This window comes from Hyperolius riggenbachi, chromosome 4 (assembly GCF_040937935.1).
Source record: "Hyperolius riggenbachi isolate aHypRig1 chromosome 4, aHypRig1.pri, whole genome shotgun sequence".
Taxonomy (NCBI): Eukaryota; Metazoa; Chordata; class Amphibia; order Anura; family Hyperoliidae; genus Hyperolius; species Hyperolius riggenbachi.
Genome location: NC_090649.1, coordinates 469,048,529 through 469,065,321, shown reverse-complemented (window position 1 = coordinate 469,065,321; position 16,793 = coordinate 469,048,529). Strand labels below are relative to the sequence as shown.

Sequence of the window (16,793 nt, the reverse complement as noted above, 5' to 3'; positions counted from 1 at the left end):
ACACCTACTTTCTTTTTAAAAAGTTTTGAATTTTTTTTTTTATAGTTTTTTGGGCGTCTCCAGTTAGTAGTTTTGTTGTCTTTATACAGTTGTTTGATTAAGTCTGATTCTGTGAGACCTCATGAACTTTAGTATACTGCACTGCTTCTTTGAGGTCTTGAATGGGCTGGTCATGGCGTTTACAAATCTTATCTATGTTAGACTCTGCTGCATTCGAATCCCTTTCCCCAACCATATCAAGTATGGCTGCAACAATACCTGATCTGGAGGATGGACTCGTGTGGGGGAAAATGAAAAAATCAATAAACAGGGAATTGTATTAAAAAAAGTAAACATAAATATTGATAAATAAAAAAATAAACAATGGGGGGGGGCAATCAGACCCCACCAACAGAGAGCTCTGTTGGTAAGGGGAGAGGGGGGGGGGGATCACTCATGTGCTGTGTTGTGAAGGCCCTTCAGCTTACCCTGAAAGCTGCAGTGGCCGAATGTAACGATCTGTTAGTGTATGAGGGCACTAGCAGACAACAACAATAATATAATTGCTATAGTGACAGTAGGAGGTGATACTGTCACTGGTACAGATATACGAATGGTCAAAAGGCAGGGTCGTAACAGATCTGACAGAGAAGGTACAAAATCGTAATGCAAATCAGAGTGTTTATTCAGGCAGAGGTCGGCAACGGATCAGATAGGCAAAGGTACAGAATCGTTAGGCAAGAGAGTAGTGAGTGATCAGGCTGAGGTCGGCAACAGATCAGATAGGCAAAGGTACAGAATCGTTAGGCAAGAGAATAGTAAGAGGCAAGGCAAAGGTCAAATACAATCACAATAATATATAATTCCTGAGCTAGTGTGAATCCCCGGGGTCCTGCCGGTTCAAGCACACATGGATCTAACTAAGGTCTGAAGCCTCCACTGCGAAGTGTTAGCTACGACAGACAATGTGGGACTGAGAACACAGGGCTTAAGAAGCCCGAGATGGCAGGGAAGCCACACCCCCAAACACCGAGCAATTAGGAGCTGGAATGCAGTCCTGCGTGTCAGCTGACCGGCTGACAGCTGACACGCTTCCTGAGACCATAAGAGGTGCGACGCGCACTGCGTACGCGTCCACCTTCTATCTGCCGTTGCGATGAGACGCTCGATGCTCCCAGGCGACCCGGAGGTCTCTGTTGCTGTATTACCCGCCACGGCGGAGGTAACCTCCGCACGCCTGACACCAATTAAGTAAAAGATAGGCTGGTCTTTAGGGGGGTTTAACACTGCAGTCCTCAAGTGGTTAAAGTGAGTCCGAAGTGTTATTAAAAAAAAAACAGCTACTTACCTAAGGAGAGGGAAAGCTCTGGGTTCTATAGAGCCTTCCCGTTCCTCCTACGGTCCCCACATTCCAGTGCTGACACCCCCTTTAGCAGTCTCTGACCAATGGGTGGGAGTGCTCCTGAAGATGCACCAATCTATTCAGTTTATCTGTTCTGAAAGCTGCCATTGCATTTTATTGCAAAGCTGCTGTTTTTATGTATTAAAATCTATCTAGTGATCACTTCTATTTTGCACACAGACTAGAAATAGAGAGAGCTCAGTTTCTGCAGTTAGCTAATGTTTACTATATAAATCTGACAAAGGGATGTAAGCAAAAAATAATGTTATAACCTCTTCAGATGCCGCCAGAAGCTTTTTCCTGAAGAACAAAGTGTTGTGTTTAACTATTAGAATGTTGTTCTGCTTCATTTTTTTTTTTTTTTTTTTTTTTTGCAGTAGTAGATGTTAAGCTGTAAATAATCTTTAAAAGCGAAGAATAAATGTTGAGTTTCATGCCACTTTAATTTTTAAGTGTACCCGAGGTGATAACTGATAAGTAACATTATGAGATAAACATGTGTATGTACAGTAGAAAACATATTAATAACCAGGCTGTTTTACTTGTTTTATATTGCTGCCTGAAAGAGTTAATTTCTAGGCATGGAAGTGATAGCCTCTAAACATACTAAGAAGTAAATTACAGCCATAGAAGTTTTCCTGGCAGAATACAACCTCTGAGGACAGGGAGAGATAAAATACCTGAACGTTTGAATGTTTTCTAACTCTGGGACGCTTAATAGGCTGCCACTGAATAGAGACAGTAAAACATTCAACCTACTTTGTGAATGTTTACAGATAAAATAAAACCCTGGGGTACCTAAAATAGTTATTTATAGGAGTAGGAGGATAAATATTATTGTTTATCTAATTTGTTTATTTTCACCTCGGGTTCACTTTACCGTGTAGCTGAGATGGGAATATTTTAAAACTGTATTCATACCTGGGGCTTCCTCCAGCCCCCTCTGGCCTGATCGCTTCCTCGTTGTCCTCAGTCGTCTCCTCCTTTGCTCGCAATTAGCCCCAGAAAATCCTCCAGTCAGGGACAGTCAGCGCAGGCGCAGTCCAGCCAGGTGCACTCCCTCATCTCGATCCCATCACGATAGCATTCTGCGCTTGCACAGTAGTACTGCGCAGGTGCAGAATACTCCTGGCAACAGGAACGTGGCGGGAGCGCGCGCAGCCAGGCCATGCTTGCGTAGTTGGCCCTGGACCGGAGGACTTACCAGGGACACATGGGGAATCAGAGGAGGATGGTGCGGGAACGATCAGGCCAGAGGGGGCTACAGGAAGCCCCAGACATGTATATTTTGTCTTTATACGACCATCCCAGGTTCCCTTTAAATCTTATAAATTTGTTTTTCTACCGACCTGCCAGTGTTTGCATCACCGTCAGGCTTTACTACTCAAGTAACGGCAATAAATTTGTTCTCCTTCTGATCGATAGGTATTAAAATACAATTCAGGACGAAGGAAGCGGACGGGCTGATCCTGTGTGCTGTGTCAGCGGGAAATCAGGAAGAATACATCGTGCTCCAAATAAGACGCGGACGCCCTTACTTCCTCTTTGATCCACAGGTAGAGTCAATGAGCGGGCCGGTGAAAGAGATCTCTATCGGGCCTCCCAAAGGCACACGCTGCATTAAATGGCCTGAGATGATGAAGCATTCGCTGTTTCCATTTTTCCTATTGATCCAGGTTAATGGGTTCTTTAAAACCTCGTGAAGATTGGAGTTCTTTGGGAAGGGAACTATTGAAACACCTGAGGCCGTTTCCAATTTAATTAGTTATCTATTTACTACCAGCTCTCATTTTAAGGGGAGCGTCAGCCCGTGTAAAAATATGTTGACCTTGCTAATAATGCTGTATTTATGTGTTGTTTCATTGGTGCCTGAGCTTTTTTTCTTCTGTTAGTTTTACTTTAAAGTGTACCAGAGACGAGTTATTATAAAAGATTTATGCATACCTGGGGCTTCCTCCAGCCCCATCCACACGGATCGCTCCCATACCGTCGTCCTCAGTCTTGTCTATCGCCGGTACCGGGTCCCGAAACTTCGGCCAGTCTGCGCAAGAGAAGTGCGCCCTCAATGTATCTCTCCGGTGACTGCTGGAGAGATACTTAGAGAGAGAGCGCACTTCTCTTGGTTTAGACTGGCCGCAACTGGCTGAAATTGCAGGACCCGGTACCGAAGCAGGAGAAGGCTGAGGACGGCAACGTGGGAGCGATCCTTGCGCATGGGGCAGGAGGAAGCCCGAGGTATGTATAAATCTTTTATATTAACTAGTTTCTGGTTTACTTTAAGGGCTTGTTTCCACTAGTGCGGTGCGGAATCGCCTGCATTTCACCGCGGCCAAAATCGCATGCGGGTGCGATTCCGCATGCGTTTTTGCCGCGATTTCGCATGCGATTCCGCATAGGTAAGGGTATATGTGAATGTAACCATGTCACTGCCTGTGTAAATTAACGTTAATACCTATGCAAAATCGCATGGGGGGGGGAGGGGGGAGGGAGGATTTTGTGTGAGAGTAGGATTAGGTTGAGCCATAGTAAAATATCGGTATCTAATTCCCCTATTTTACTAATCGGGATTACTGGGCGCCTAAGGCTGCTTTCAGAGTGGGGCGTTACAGGCGCACGTTAGAGCAGCCTGTAACGCAGCCCAACTCACAGTAATGAAAAATCAAAGGGCTGTTCACAGTGCCCACGTTGCGTTACAGTGTAACGCTGGTCGTTCAAAGTAGGTGCAGCATGCTGTGCGTTATACGCGGTTTTAGCCGCGTTAGACTGTTTGCACATGCTCAGTGCAGGAGAGGAGGAGGGGAGAGTCCGCTATTGTCCCTAGCCACATGGCTAATTAATATTCACTGCACTGTGTGACGTGCAGTGTTTACTTCCTGGAGCGGGCGCTTTGTGCGGCGATTGGCTGGTGGCACCACGTGATGCGGAGTGTTCCAATCACGTTGTCTCCACAGTATTTGGACGCATGCGCCGTTTTCGTTCTACCAGTATCGAACGAAAGTGGCGCACCAAGAGACGCATTACGCTTCTCCATGTAGCGTCCGAGTTTAGCACCACCATGCGTTGCGTTAGGGTTACGTTATGCGACCTTCACGTCCCCTCGAACGTAGCGTTGCGTCTCTTTGTGAAAGAGCCCTTAATTTCCATGCGCCTTTTTTCGATTTATGCTCTAGTCTAGTGCAACTACAATTCATGGGGCCCTCCAACAAATCTTTGATTCCTCCCCAATGTTCTCAACCCTTCTCTTGCCGCCCCTTGGTGCCCTTTACGGCCTTGGGGCCCATCTCGCAAGGGTCATAAAATAAGTGTTGGTCATCATGATTTTCACACCTATAACAAGTGTAGCCACAAAAACACCTGATCTGAAGTATAGTCCCCTGTATCGGTGGAAGGGAAGGTTAGTAGTTTGGGGCCCCCCACAGCTCTGGTCTCCCCTCTAATTACGCCCCTGCTGGGGGAGATGGCTATGCAACATCATAGTCTAAGCAAAATATTTGGAGGATGAGGCTACTTCCGATATACAGCAATATATGTATGCACTGTAAAAAGTGCTTCTGATGCAGGATCCAGAACAGTTGATGTAAAAAATGGGTATTCTGAATAATGTAATAAATTCTACCACTTTGTTTCCGATTTGATACTGCACTTTTTTATATATAAAATAGGAAAAATATCTTGATAATATAAGTAACTCCACCCAGGAGGTAGAAGTTGGTAGAAACAAATTAAAATGTCTACCATCTGGTGATTACAGAGGGGAATCACTCGGTGTGCAGAGACAGGCTTGTTCCACCAGGGCAGTTTCTGGGCAAAATCGCTGCCAGGGAGAGGGTTTAAAAATCAGTAGAGAGACCCGGCGGGAATAAGTAAGCTGATCTCCATCATTGCCACCGCACTGATCTGTAGGTCTGAGACCCCATAGACTAATATTGCCCTAGTGGTGGGCTGCAGTAAAATGCCAGTGTAAAAAGACACCAAAGTGCGCCCCTCCATCCCTCCCACCCCAGCCGTCACACACTGATTGCTATTAGACTAAGAGGCTCCCCAGGGCCCCCAACACCTTAATCTCTAGTTATCTGGCTTGCAGTCACTGCCATGTATCCCCGTTTCTTATTTCTCACTGCTACAAACACCATAGGGGAATGATAGCTGAGTGAGCTGTGCGACCCTCCTACACTGCGCCCTGAGGCTGGAGCCTCTCTTGCCTCTGCCTCCAGCCCCAGTGAAACGGCCCCGACTGTTTCCAATATCGTCTTGTGGAATCCATCCTATGAAGAACAGAGGCTATTTTGGTGGCAAAGAAAGTCCCTGCTGGTATTAGTTTAACGTTCCTAATAAAGCGCTCAGTGAGCGCATCTTGCAAGCACAACACTGGCTGTCTTCCTGAGTGAATCTTAGAAACATCAATGGGAAAATGAGAAATCTTCTTCATGTATCTAATACAACATTTAGAATGCTGCATCATTTGTAACAATTTCAACGCTAAGTAAGGACACTTTGATGAGACAGCATTTAATAAAATGCTCATTAATTTCATCATTAGCGAGGGTATGCCAAGAAGTAAGCCAGTTTCTTATGTCACGCCCAATTAGCATCTCCTGCTCATAATCCCATTAGTATTGTTGAATTCACTAATGGAGAAACTAATAGGCATAATACCAGGGCACATTAATTGGGCATGACACCAGTTCTGGTTTTAATTATTAAACTACAATAATGAAATGCATGTTTGTGAAATATCAAATGTTTAAATAAGGCTGAAAGGGAGATAAAATGCGCTGGGTTCATAGACATGTTGGTTGGTAGGAATGTTTGGTTCTTGGAGTTGGAGCCACTGAGAAAGTGTCTCACTGCAAACTTGTTTCTATTTTTTTTTTTATTGTTTTCTAATGTTCTATTGGGCTGTACTATATTTATATTCAAAGAGAAATGACACACAGGATGTTAAAATTGGTTCTGATTGGTTCTTCAATGAGGTGGAGTTGATGATTGTTACTTGCTGGGCAGGGGCGTGGCTAGGAGCCTCAGAGATCCAGGGCACTTAGCTGGAAAATGGGTGTGGCCAGGCACTAGAGTGTGGGTGTGGCCATAGATTGAGCCAAATTTACATGAACTTAACAGCACTAGGCAGCGTCATTTAAACATAACTAGGCAGAGTTAACTGGCTTCTGTACTGACTAGTCTGGCTTTTGCGTGTATCAAAAAGGGGCGCCTGGAAAAAAGGGCGCGGGGTATAGCGTATATAATGCAAAACCATATTTTTCTTTTAAGGGGTTGTAAACGAAAATTTACTGCTAAATAGGTTAAATAAACGGAAATAAAATGGCAAAATACCGTCTATAACAACAAACGAATTCTGAAAAGAAACATCAAATATCGTCTATAACAAAAACGATATTTACACTTGTATTAAGCATAGCAATGCAATGGTAGGTTTTACAGATATTTTACTGTAATTATACCAAACTGTAGGCTCACACAGATCTCTCCCTAACCCTAACCCCTAGACCCCTCTTTGCTTAAATATATATAATTTACTAAATTGTATATATTACATATATTGTGCTGTAACTATACCTAACCTTACTCTCACACAGAGCCCTCCCTGTACCTATCCCTAACCCCTAGACCCCCCTGGTGGTGCCTAACCCTAAAACCCCCTGGTGGTGGCTAACCCTAAGACCCCCCTGGTGGTGCCTAACCCTAAGACCCCCCTGGTGGTGCCTAACCCTAAGATCCCCCCTGGTGGTGCCTAACCCTAAGACCCCCCTGGTGGTGGCTAACCCTAAGACCCCCCTGGTGGTGGCTAACCCTAAGACCCCCCTGGTGGTGCCTAACCCTAAGATCCCCCCCTGGTGGTGCCAAACCCTAAGACCCCCCTGGTGGTGGCTAACCCTAAGACCCCCCTGGTGGTGGCTAACCCTAAGACCCCCCTGGTGGTGGCTAACCCTAAGACCCCCCTGGTGGTGCCTAACCCTAAGACCCCCCTGGTGGTGCCAAACCCTAAGACCCCCCTGGTGGTGCCAAACCCTAAGACCCCCCTGGTGGTGCGTAACCCTAAGACCCACCTGGTGGTGCCTAACCCTAAGACCCCCCTGGTGGTGCCTAACCCTAAGACCCCCCTGGTGGTGTCTAACCTTAAGACCCCCCTGGTGGTGCCTAACCCTAAGACCCCCCTGGGGGTGCCTAACCCTAAGACCCCCCTGGTGGTGCCTAACCCTAACCACCCCCCTGGTGGTGCCTAACCCTAACCACCCCCCTGGTGGTGCCTAACCCTAACCACCCCCTGATTGCATATATTATACTGTAACTATACCTAACCCTCCCTGTACCTATCCCTAACCCCTAGACCCCCCTGGTAATGCCTAAACCTAACCATCCCCACCGCACAAACACCCTAAACACATATAAACAATAATATATTTAATCCTTAAAATACTTCTCTACAAATAACATGAATAAAATAATTTATATATTTGTAATAGAATAAATAGCCTTAAAATAGCCTTAAAATCACGTATACATTAGTATTATAAATAGAGAAAAGTATATATAAATATATACAATACAATAGATAGCCTTACAAGCATTAGAAATCTTAAAATAACAGTAACATTAAAAGCGATATTTTAGTAACTATAATCAACGCATTATAAGTGTAAAAACAAAGCTAATACCAAAAGCGATGTATTTCTAATACAATAAGGTTGAAAACGGTATTTAAGCATTATACATATGAAAACAAATTTTTAAATGATCAAAGAAGTGTAAATCAAAATTTTGTTGTTATACTTTTGTAAGCGAAAGTTTTAAACTAAATAATAAGTAAAAACTGATATAAGCGAAATTTAAAAACGAAAAAACAAGTATAACACAAACTCAAAACGAACTTGTAAATGATATTTGTTATAAACCTTATTCTGTAAACGAAAACTTTTGTTAACACGATCCCTGTAACCGCTATTTCTCGGCGCCCTTTTTTCCTGTCGGGTGCCGAATAGCCGATATTTTGCATTGCAGTCTATGGCAGCGCCCTTTTTGTCCTCTATCCCTGTGCGCCCTTTTTTACTAGCACCAAATTTACATGAACTTAACAGCACTAGGCAGTGTCATTTAAACATAACTAGGCAGAGTTAACTGGCTTCTGTACTGACTAGTCTGGCTTTTTGCTGGCACTGGGCAGGCTGGCTTGCCACAAGGTTATCTGGAAGTTCCCCCATAGCATTCCCTGACCTTCTGGTGGACCCCTTCCCACTGGCCTCCCATTGAAGCACCACAACTCCCAGCATGCCTCCATACAAGAACCACAGCTCCCTGCATGTACCCATACCATAAAGGCATCACAGCACCAAGCATGGCACCACAGCAGCCAGTATGCCCACACAAAGGCACCACAGTAGCCAGTATGCCCACATAGAGGCACCACAGTACCCAGCATAACCCCGATTGATACACCACTTATTTCCAGCATGCCTGTCATTGAGGCACCACAGCTGACTCTGCCTGGGGGACATCCGGGGCACCCCAGATTAGATCGGGGGCACGTGCCAGTAATTTTTGGGGCTAGCAACGCCCCTCTTGCTGGGTTTTCCATCTTGTGGTCCACCAAAAAGGTTTAAATAAGTATATTTGGCTCCTGCTCAGTTATTCAGGGGATAACTGATCCACGTACATCTAAAAAAGGCACCCAAGAATTTGTTCTACTATCCCTTTAAAGAGAGTATAAAGCTGAATATGTTTCCTCTTTTTATTGTGCAGCCATCTTCAGCATTAAATTCCAAGCTGATTCGCTGCATTCCCACGGCAGAATTCGTTATTTATGCCCCTGAAACAGCCCAGCAAAATTCCATTTTGCTGCCATGAAGAGGCAGAGCTGTGTGCAGTAGCTCCGCCTCTTTTGCAGTCAATCTCTGCTGATCTTCACGCCCCTCTCAGTGAAAGAATACTGGGAAGGACGGGGAGAGGCGGAGATCGGCAGAGATGGACAAGAGAAGAGGCGGAGCTACTGCGCACAGCTCTGCCTCTTACAGAAAGCAAAATGCTTCGATCCTGGGCAGTATTCAGGGCATTTCTGGGGAAATAATACTCGTTCTGTGGCAAAATAACTTGGATTTTAATGCTAAAGATGGCTGTACATAAAAAAAGGTAACAAATTCTGCTTCAGACTCTCTTTAACATGTTACCAATATTCGACTATCCCCTTAACTAAGTAATTCTCACACTAACCTGCCCCCACCTACCATTAACAGTAACTATCTAACTCTAACCTACCCATTACATATGCCTAACGCCAAACCCCCCTTACCTAGCGGATTTCCTACGTTTTCAGCACTATGCTATTCTAAAGCTGAGCGCCCACCTCCATTTCCGGTGGTGAATATAGCCGGGGTTCCAATACCGCTACTACAAGTCAGTGACCACTGCAGTCTACTGGAGCCCAGATCCTGAAAGACACTCTGCTATATTGTACAGCAACACCGCCACTATGCCTGTCACCACCACATTACCCCGAGTTCAGCTATATAATAGCCAAACTCCAGTGCCTATATGCCCGCCACAAACTGGAGTTCGTCAAAAACTCCAGTGCTTGTATCCAAACTGCAAGACAGAGTTTAGAGTATAGCCCAAATCTGGTGCTCCGTCCACAAATTACCATGCGAGAGCCACCTTAGCCCCTAAGTATGTTGTGAGTTATAGCTAACAAGGCTGCCATGTGCCCAAATTCACCGCTTTGCTCTGGTCCAATGCAGAGCAGGATCATCCGCTAGGCAACCTGGGCAGGTGCTTGGGGCTTAGTGGGTGTTTAGGGGCCCACCTGGCACCTTCTTTGACCTCTCTCCACTTTAGCTTACCAAATGGACCAGAAGGGGGGGGGGGCGCAAACCTACTTCCTTGCATAGGGCCCTTCACATCTTAATCCATCTCTGATCCAATGTAAGATGTCTCAGAAAAGTTGCTTTTAAGCCAAAGGCTGGCATGATGAGCACAAAGGCTGTAAAGAGGCAGATTATTAATTGGATGCTTATGCCAGAACCGCACATACTTCTGCTTTAACAAAAATTGTATCCTGGCAGAAATCACACCCTGGTGTTTGTGAAATAGTCAGTAAATAAGGAGCATTGCAAAAATTAAGCTAAAGCAATGTCCCTAAACAGGACTTTCAAATAAGGAGCTGTACCGCCTGCAGTGAGTACAAAAATCCACTGCCAGGCTGTAAACCAACCTACCCCCACATTTTTGCAATGGGCACCGCTGATAGAAGGCTGTTTGTAGAGTTCAAAATTGCGCAAAAAGTGGGATCAGCGCATCACCAGGCCACCTCTGAATGGCCTCAGCTCAGAGATGCACTGAGCCCCCCCAGAGGCTGCAAACGCACCTTGAACCCAAACAGAGGCTCTGCATATACACCAAAAGCAAAGCTGTTAAGTGGGAGCGGCTGACCAAAAATGAATTAAATTAGTACATAGCAAGGAAATGAACAGCGCTACTTAAAAACAGATGAGTGCCTACCTGCAAAAGAGTGCAAGCCCCACTTATGGGATAAAATACACACAGAGCATACACATGACCTGTCTACCACTGGAGGATGTTGGTTTCCTGTAACAGCTTGGGAGGGACAAGTACTTAAAGGGTAACTGTTAGGCAGAAAATACACAATAAGTTCTCTACTGCATGCTAATAGAGCAGTAGAAAGGATGCTAACCAGGCAATGTAAAAGTTTCATATCATTCTTACTTTTGTAGATTTCTCTCCTCATGCCCCAGGCTCTAAAAGTGTACGCAAGCCGCAGAGAGAAGTGACAGGCATGCTGAATCAGCCCGATTGGCTGATGCCTCTGTCACTCATCTCTCTGCACTGCGATTGGCCGCCTGGTCTCCCCTTGTCTGCCTGGTCGCCGCTGCTGTTAGAGCGCACGGAGGGGGGCCAGAGGCTATCTCCTGTCACTGTCCTCTGCCCCCCTCCTCCAGTGGCATGTCCGCGCCCCCCCATGCCATTCTGCCGCCCGCCGCCGCCGCATTCTCCTTTTTCCCCGCACTGAGCTTTGGGGAAGGATAAAGGTGGTGCACACACACAGACTCCCGGAATAATGGTTCCAGGCGCTGCAGTATCCTACACTCTGCACTAGTGCAGAGAATAGATGGGAACGACAGCGCTTGGATCCATTATTAGGTGAGTCTGTGTGTGGCTGCTGCATTTATTCCTCCCCGCTGTGCTCAGAGTCAGTGCGGGGAGGAGGGGGATGCGGGGGGGGGGGGGAGAAGATCTAGCCGGACACAAGATGGCCCCTGCCAGCAACAGGAGCCTTCTAATATATAAACATGAAAATAACAGAAATCAAAACGTGGACACTACGATACATCTGTCATGTAAGTAGAGCATGTATTTATCTACTTACATATGTGTTTTCTTGAGGGGGCATTTTAGAGCTAACAGTTGCTCTTTAACAAGTTGCATGCAAGCTGTTACAGGAAACCAACATCCTCCAGTGGTAGACAGGTCATGTGTATGCTCAGTGTGTTTTTATCCCATAAGTGGGGCTTGCACTCTCTTGCAGGTAGGCACTTATCTGTTTTTAAGTAGCGCTGTTCATTTCCTTGCTATGTACTGTTTGTAGAGTTCACCTTTAATGAGAGTTGTTTGTCTTTTATCAGGATTCACCAGTGGTTGTAACACCCAGTAATGATGACAATCAGCAATACAATGATAACAAGTGGCACCAAGTGACTGTGTCAAGAAGACAGAACCATGGATACATAACTGTGGATGGAAAATATGCAGGTATTGTGCTGAGATTCATCTGAAGGTGCTGACGTGAGACGTAGCATGCACTGGGAAATAGTGAAAAGTTAAGTTTGCATACTGAAGAAAAAAAATGATATACTAGTGACCTAAGCTCGTTTAAAAACAGGCTCTAGGTCTGGCGCCGCGCGTGCACACATGCCCGCCCACTCAGCCGGCCCGCCTCCTGGCCCCTGCGTCCTGTCCCAACAGCTGTGTCAGTGCAGGACATGCGCAGTAGCGCAAAAGACTACGTTGGGAGGTGATAGGGGGAGGGTCAGCAGCCAGCTCAGGGGCCCAGGAGGGAACTTTGGCTGCAACAAAGGGCCTCTAATGATGCATTTTGGTTGGGGGTGTCTGTTGGGGGGCCCCCAGGCTAAGTTTGCCCTTGGGCCCATTTGTTACTTGAACTGGCCCTGCCTCTCTGGTGACCCCCCCCCCAATGCTTTCCAAATTTTCAGTGGCCCAATAAAGTCTATACTATCATCCAGGAGACCCTCCCCCCATAGTATGACAGTTTTTGCAATGCGCCTCAGATGATGGTGTTTTTAACACAATGGGGTTCCCCTCCCCGTAAGGTGCTCCTCTCAGTATTTTCTGCTGCCCTGCTGATCTCTTTGGTTGCAGTAGGGTCTGAATCGCACACCTGAAGCTATTTTGTCAGAAACATCTACTCTGGATGCTTGTTCAGGGGCTGGGGCTATTAGCAGGGCTGTCAGACACTTGGGACCATATGCAATTCACTTTTCACCTGAGTTTTTCTCCTAGGAGATCATTTTTCAACTTCTTTTTAAAATAACTTTTCAGCATTTTATAATTGAAAAAGTTGGTGAAAAAAGTACAAGAGTATTTTCTTGCTTACTGGTGGCTTAAAAGGAATTTTATTGGCAAGGTGTGAAAAGATCGCCTGGGAGAAACCTCCAGAGAAAAAGTTAATTGCAAATGGGCCCTGGTATTGCTTGAGGCCTCGTTCACATTTAAAATTGAAATCGCAAATGCAAGCGTTTTGCGATTTTGTGCGTAATTTTTTTTTCATTGACCAGTAGAGATGGCCGTAATCAGCAAATTACAATTACGCAAAATTGTGTGTAAATTTTTGCATTTACGTCTATACATAATTACAAATTGTTACTTCAATTGACTTTGTATAAGCATTCGTAATTACGCATGAATTTATGATTAATTTACGCGTAATTTCATGCTGACTTTGGCTGTCAACAGCAAAACCCCCATACATGTTATTGCTACAAAAATTGCTACAGATGTTAACCACTTGATGACCGTGGTGTTAAACCACCCTAGTGGCCATTTTTACTTAACCACCCTGCCGTTCTGTTAAGATCGCCAGGGTGGCAGCGCAGCAGTATTTTTTTTTTTTTTTTTTTAAACCATGCAGCTAGCCTAGCGCTAGCTATATGATTCCCCCCTCCCGGCGGCGTCTTACTCACCTTTCCGATCGCTTCCGGCGCATTAGCCCATCCGGCAATCCCGTTCTGAACAGGATTTCTTGGAGGGCTTCCCCCGTCGTCATGGTAACCATAGTGATGACGTCACCGACGTCATCTGGAGTCCCGATCCACTGGCCAGGCTGCGCAGGGGTCTTGGGGGGGGGGGCCTTACGCGATGGGTAGCGGCGGCAAGCGGCGACGAGCGGCCCCCACATGCAGCTAGCAAAGTGCTAGCTGCGTGTTTTAAAAAAAAATTGTTAAAATTGGCCCAGCAGGGCCTGAGCAGCGCCATCTAGCAGTCATGGACGAGCTGAGCTCGTCATACTGCTAAGATGGTTAATTGGGCCACTGCAGCTTTAAGGCAAAGCTGCAGGGCCACACAACACAGCACACAAGTAATTCCCCCCTCCTTTTCCCCCTACCAACAGAGCTCTCTGTTGGTGGGGTCTGATCGCCCCCACATTGTTTTGTTTTTTTTTAATAAATATTTATTTTTAATTAAATTTTACAATTTTTTTTCCATTGCTGTCCCTTCCTCCCCCCAGCCAGCCAATCACGCAATCGGCTGTCATAGGCTTCAGCCTATGAGAGCCGATTGCTCTCCTGTGGGCCAGGGGGACAGCCGTGTCATACGGCTGTCCCAGTACAGCGCGGCTGCAGATTGCAGCGCTGTACAAAGTAATTAGATGGCGAAACCACCATCTAACAGTCTCCCGGGCAGCGATCGCCGCTTGGAGACTGAAGACGGGGCGGAGCGGTCCTGGGGCTGCCGCACTGCTCACGCCAATTGGCTAGGAGCAGTTGGCAAGTAGTTAAGGAGAATAGTGGGTACAAGTTAAAGAGACATTTTTTTTCAAAAAATGCAAGGAAAATTATTTTTTAAACTAAAAAATTACAGTTTAAAAACCATTTTTCTTTCCATTTTTAAATCGATTTTCTCAAAAACTACAGTCTTTTTGAAAAATTATTATTTTTTGACTTGTACCCACCTCTTCTTAACATATGTAGCAATTTTAGTAGCAATAGCATGTATGGGGGCTTTGCTGTACACCACCGAAGTCATCACGAAATTATGCGTAAATTACGCATACATTCATGCGTAGTTACAAAAACTTACAATTGCATATAAAATGAATTTAGTTTTTTTCCCAAAATTCTGCATTACAATTACGATGTGTAAATGCAAATTTCGATGTGTAATTACGCATAAGCGTAGTTTCTGCTCTTCCACATTGACCATTTGTAATAATAATAGGTCTATTTCTTTTCCTCTTGCTGCATTGCCGCAGGATCTGGCTCCTCCTCTGGAGCTGGCACAGTTATTGGTGAAAACACTGGTGTGTATATTGGAGGACTACCAAGTCACTTCTCCATACAAAGAGATGACACAGGTACTGACGCACACCACACACTGAATGTAATTATAAAGCTATCAATTAGAAAGTGATTTTTACCTTTTTTTTTATAAAGACCCTTTTACACTCTGACTCGGGCGTCAATTCATCAAAGGCTGTACGATAAAAAAAAAAAAAAGTTGGCAAAAAACCCGCATTCGGTATTTTAGATTTTTTTTCTAATGCATCAATATTTTCACAGGTGCGGTAGACGTTTGGTAATTTACAGAAATACTATGCTTCAATTCACAAAAACTTGTTCGGTAACAGCAGAAGTGTGTGGAGCTGTATCTGTGCTGTTACAAGCTGTTAGTGCAGTGAGGGCATTACAATAGTAAGGGGCATCTACACATCCCTTTATAATGTACATGTTTGTTATAGGAACCGTTAAGAATTAGCCGCAGACAACTCAGAAGGGAGCCTGTGAGACACGTGTGATTACAACTTCACCCACTGGTTCAGAGTAAACTGCCACCACCGCGGTTATCATGGGACCGTGGAGCCCACTAACTGACTGACTAGTCCTGCGAATAAAACGGTTAAACACACAATATTCTGTCTAGCCCACAACAAACAAACAGTAGCGTATCTTCAGAGACCCGGGATCAGTTCTGTGTGTGCTGATAAGCAGGGTAGCGGACAGTGAATGACTTGGAGAAAGTCGTTTATTCACGCAATATAAATAATTGATATATACAGACAATTATTAAAACAGTAATAGCCAGTATAAAAAAAATAAAAGAAGGGAGAAAAATACTTAGTTCCTGGAAAGATGTCCTTTTTGTGGGAAAAACAGAGTTCTGGGTTTCAATCAAAGTTCAGAGTTCAGACCAGGTGGATGCCAGCATATCCTCAAGCTGGCACCAATGAGTTCAAGATGTTTTTAGGGTGGAGGACACTGAGTTTGGGTCCTCTGCCATTCTTATGCCCCTGATTCAGTAGGAGGGAGTGAGGGCGGGGAGCCACACACCCCCTTAGAAGATGAGATGAGCCCTCCCCTTGTCCTGGGGACTAGAAATCATATCTACCCATATATGGGCTCTATCTCACAGAACCGTACAGGTCAGGGCAGATTTATTAACATTTTCAGGTCTGTCTCGATTTACCCAGCGCCCTGATACCAGACATGAGGGGTGGGACCCCTGTGGTATCTTTCAAACTGCCTCACTGGCAGTCCTTACCTCAGAATGTTCTGAAACTTCCTCAGAACCAGCACCGGGGCTCATGCTACACTTCCCCCACGTTTGGCGAAGCTGCCATCTCAGGAACCCCAGAAATATGACAGATCTGGGAAGTTATGGATATGCTATGAGACTCAGGTTATTCCCAGGCAAAGGCTCTTTGAAGTTTGGGGCAGCCAGCTAGGTGTCACCTATCCCTGCTGGGAGGTAGCCAGCGGGTCTGGCTTTTCCCCCAACTAGATTGCTTCTGCCATGGTGCTTGTCACCTTATACCTGATGGATGGGCCATCAGCACAGCTTGAAGCCAGGGACTCTCCGGGGCAGATTAGGCTCAGGCTCATTAGCATATCAAAAGAGCCATCCAGCCTTTAGGATGGTGCTCTCTCTCTGCTAAGAAAAGGACTTCAGCTGCCCCTACACACTCAACCCAGATTGTATCGATTTGAAGCGCAATCGATGCAGGGAATCGAGTGCGATCGCTTTTTCTTCACGGGCGGTTCCAGGACGCGCCTGCGGCCCCGCAACCGTCCGTGACAGCCCTCCCCCTTGTCTGCGGCTTAGCCACACATCCGCAAGATGTGTGGCGGCGCCGCTAACCTGGCTGATGGGCCTC

General features: G+C 45.7%; 1 protein-coding gene across 7 annotated transcripts in view; it reads left to right on the top strand.

Annotated features, from left to right (window-relative positions):
• USH2A (usherin) overlaps nt 1-16,793 on the top strand; it is a 1,078,291-nt gene that overhangs the window by 386,309 nt on the left and 675,189 nt on the right. For all 7 annotated transcript variants that reach the window (XM_068232882.1, XM_068232881.1, XM_068232884.1 and 4 more), the window contains 3 exons: nt 2,807-2,937; nt 12,031-12,157; nt 14,895-14,996. In XM_068232882.1, coding sequence (XP_068088983.1) covers nt 2,807-2,937; nt 12,031-12,157; nt 14,895-14,996 — 360 coding nt within the window. The remainder of the gene's footprint in view (nt 1-2,806; nt 2,938-12,030; nt 12,158-14,894; nt 14,997-16,793) is intronic.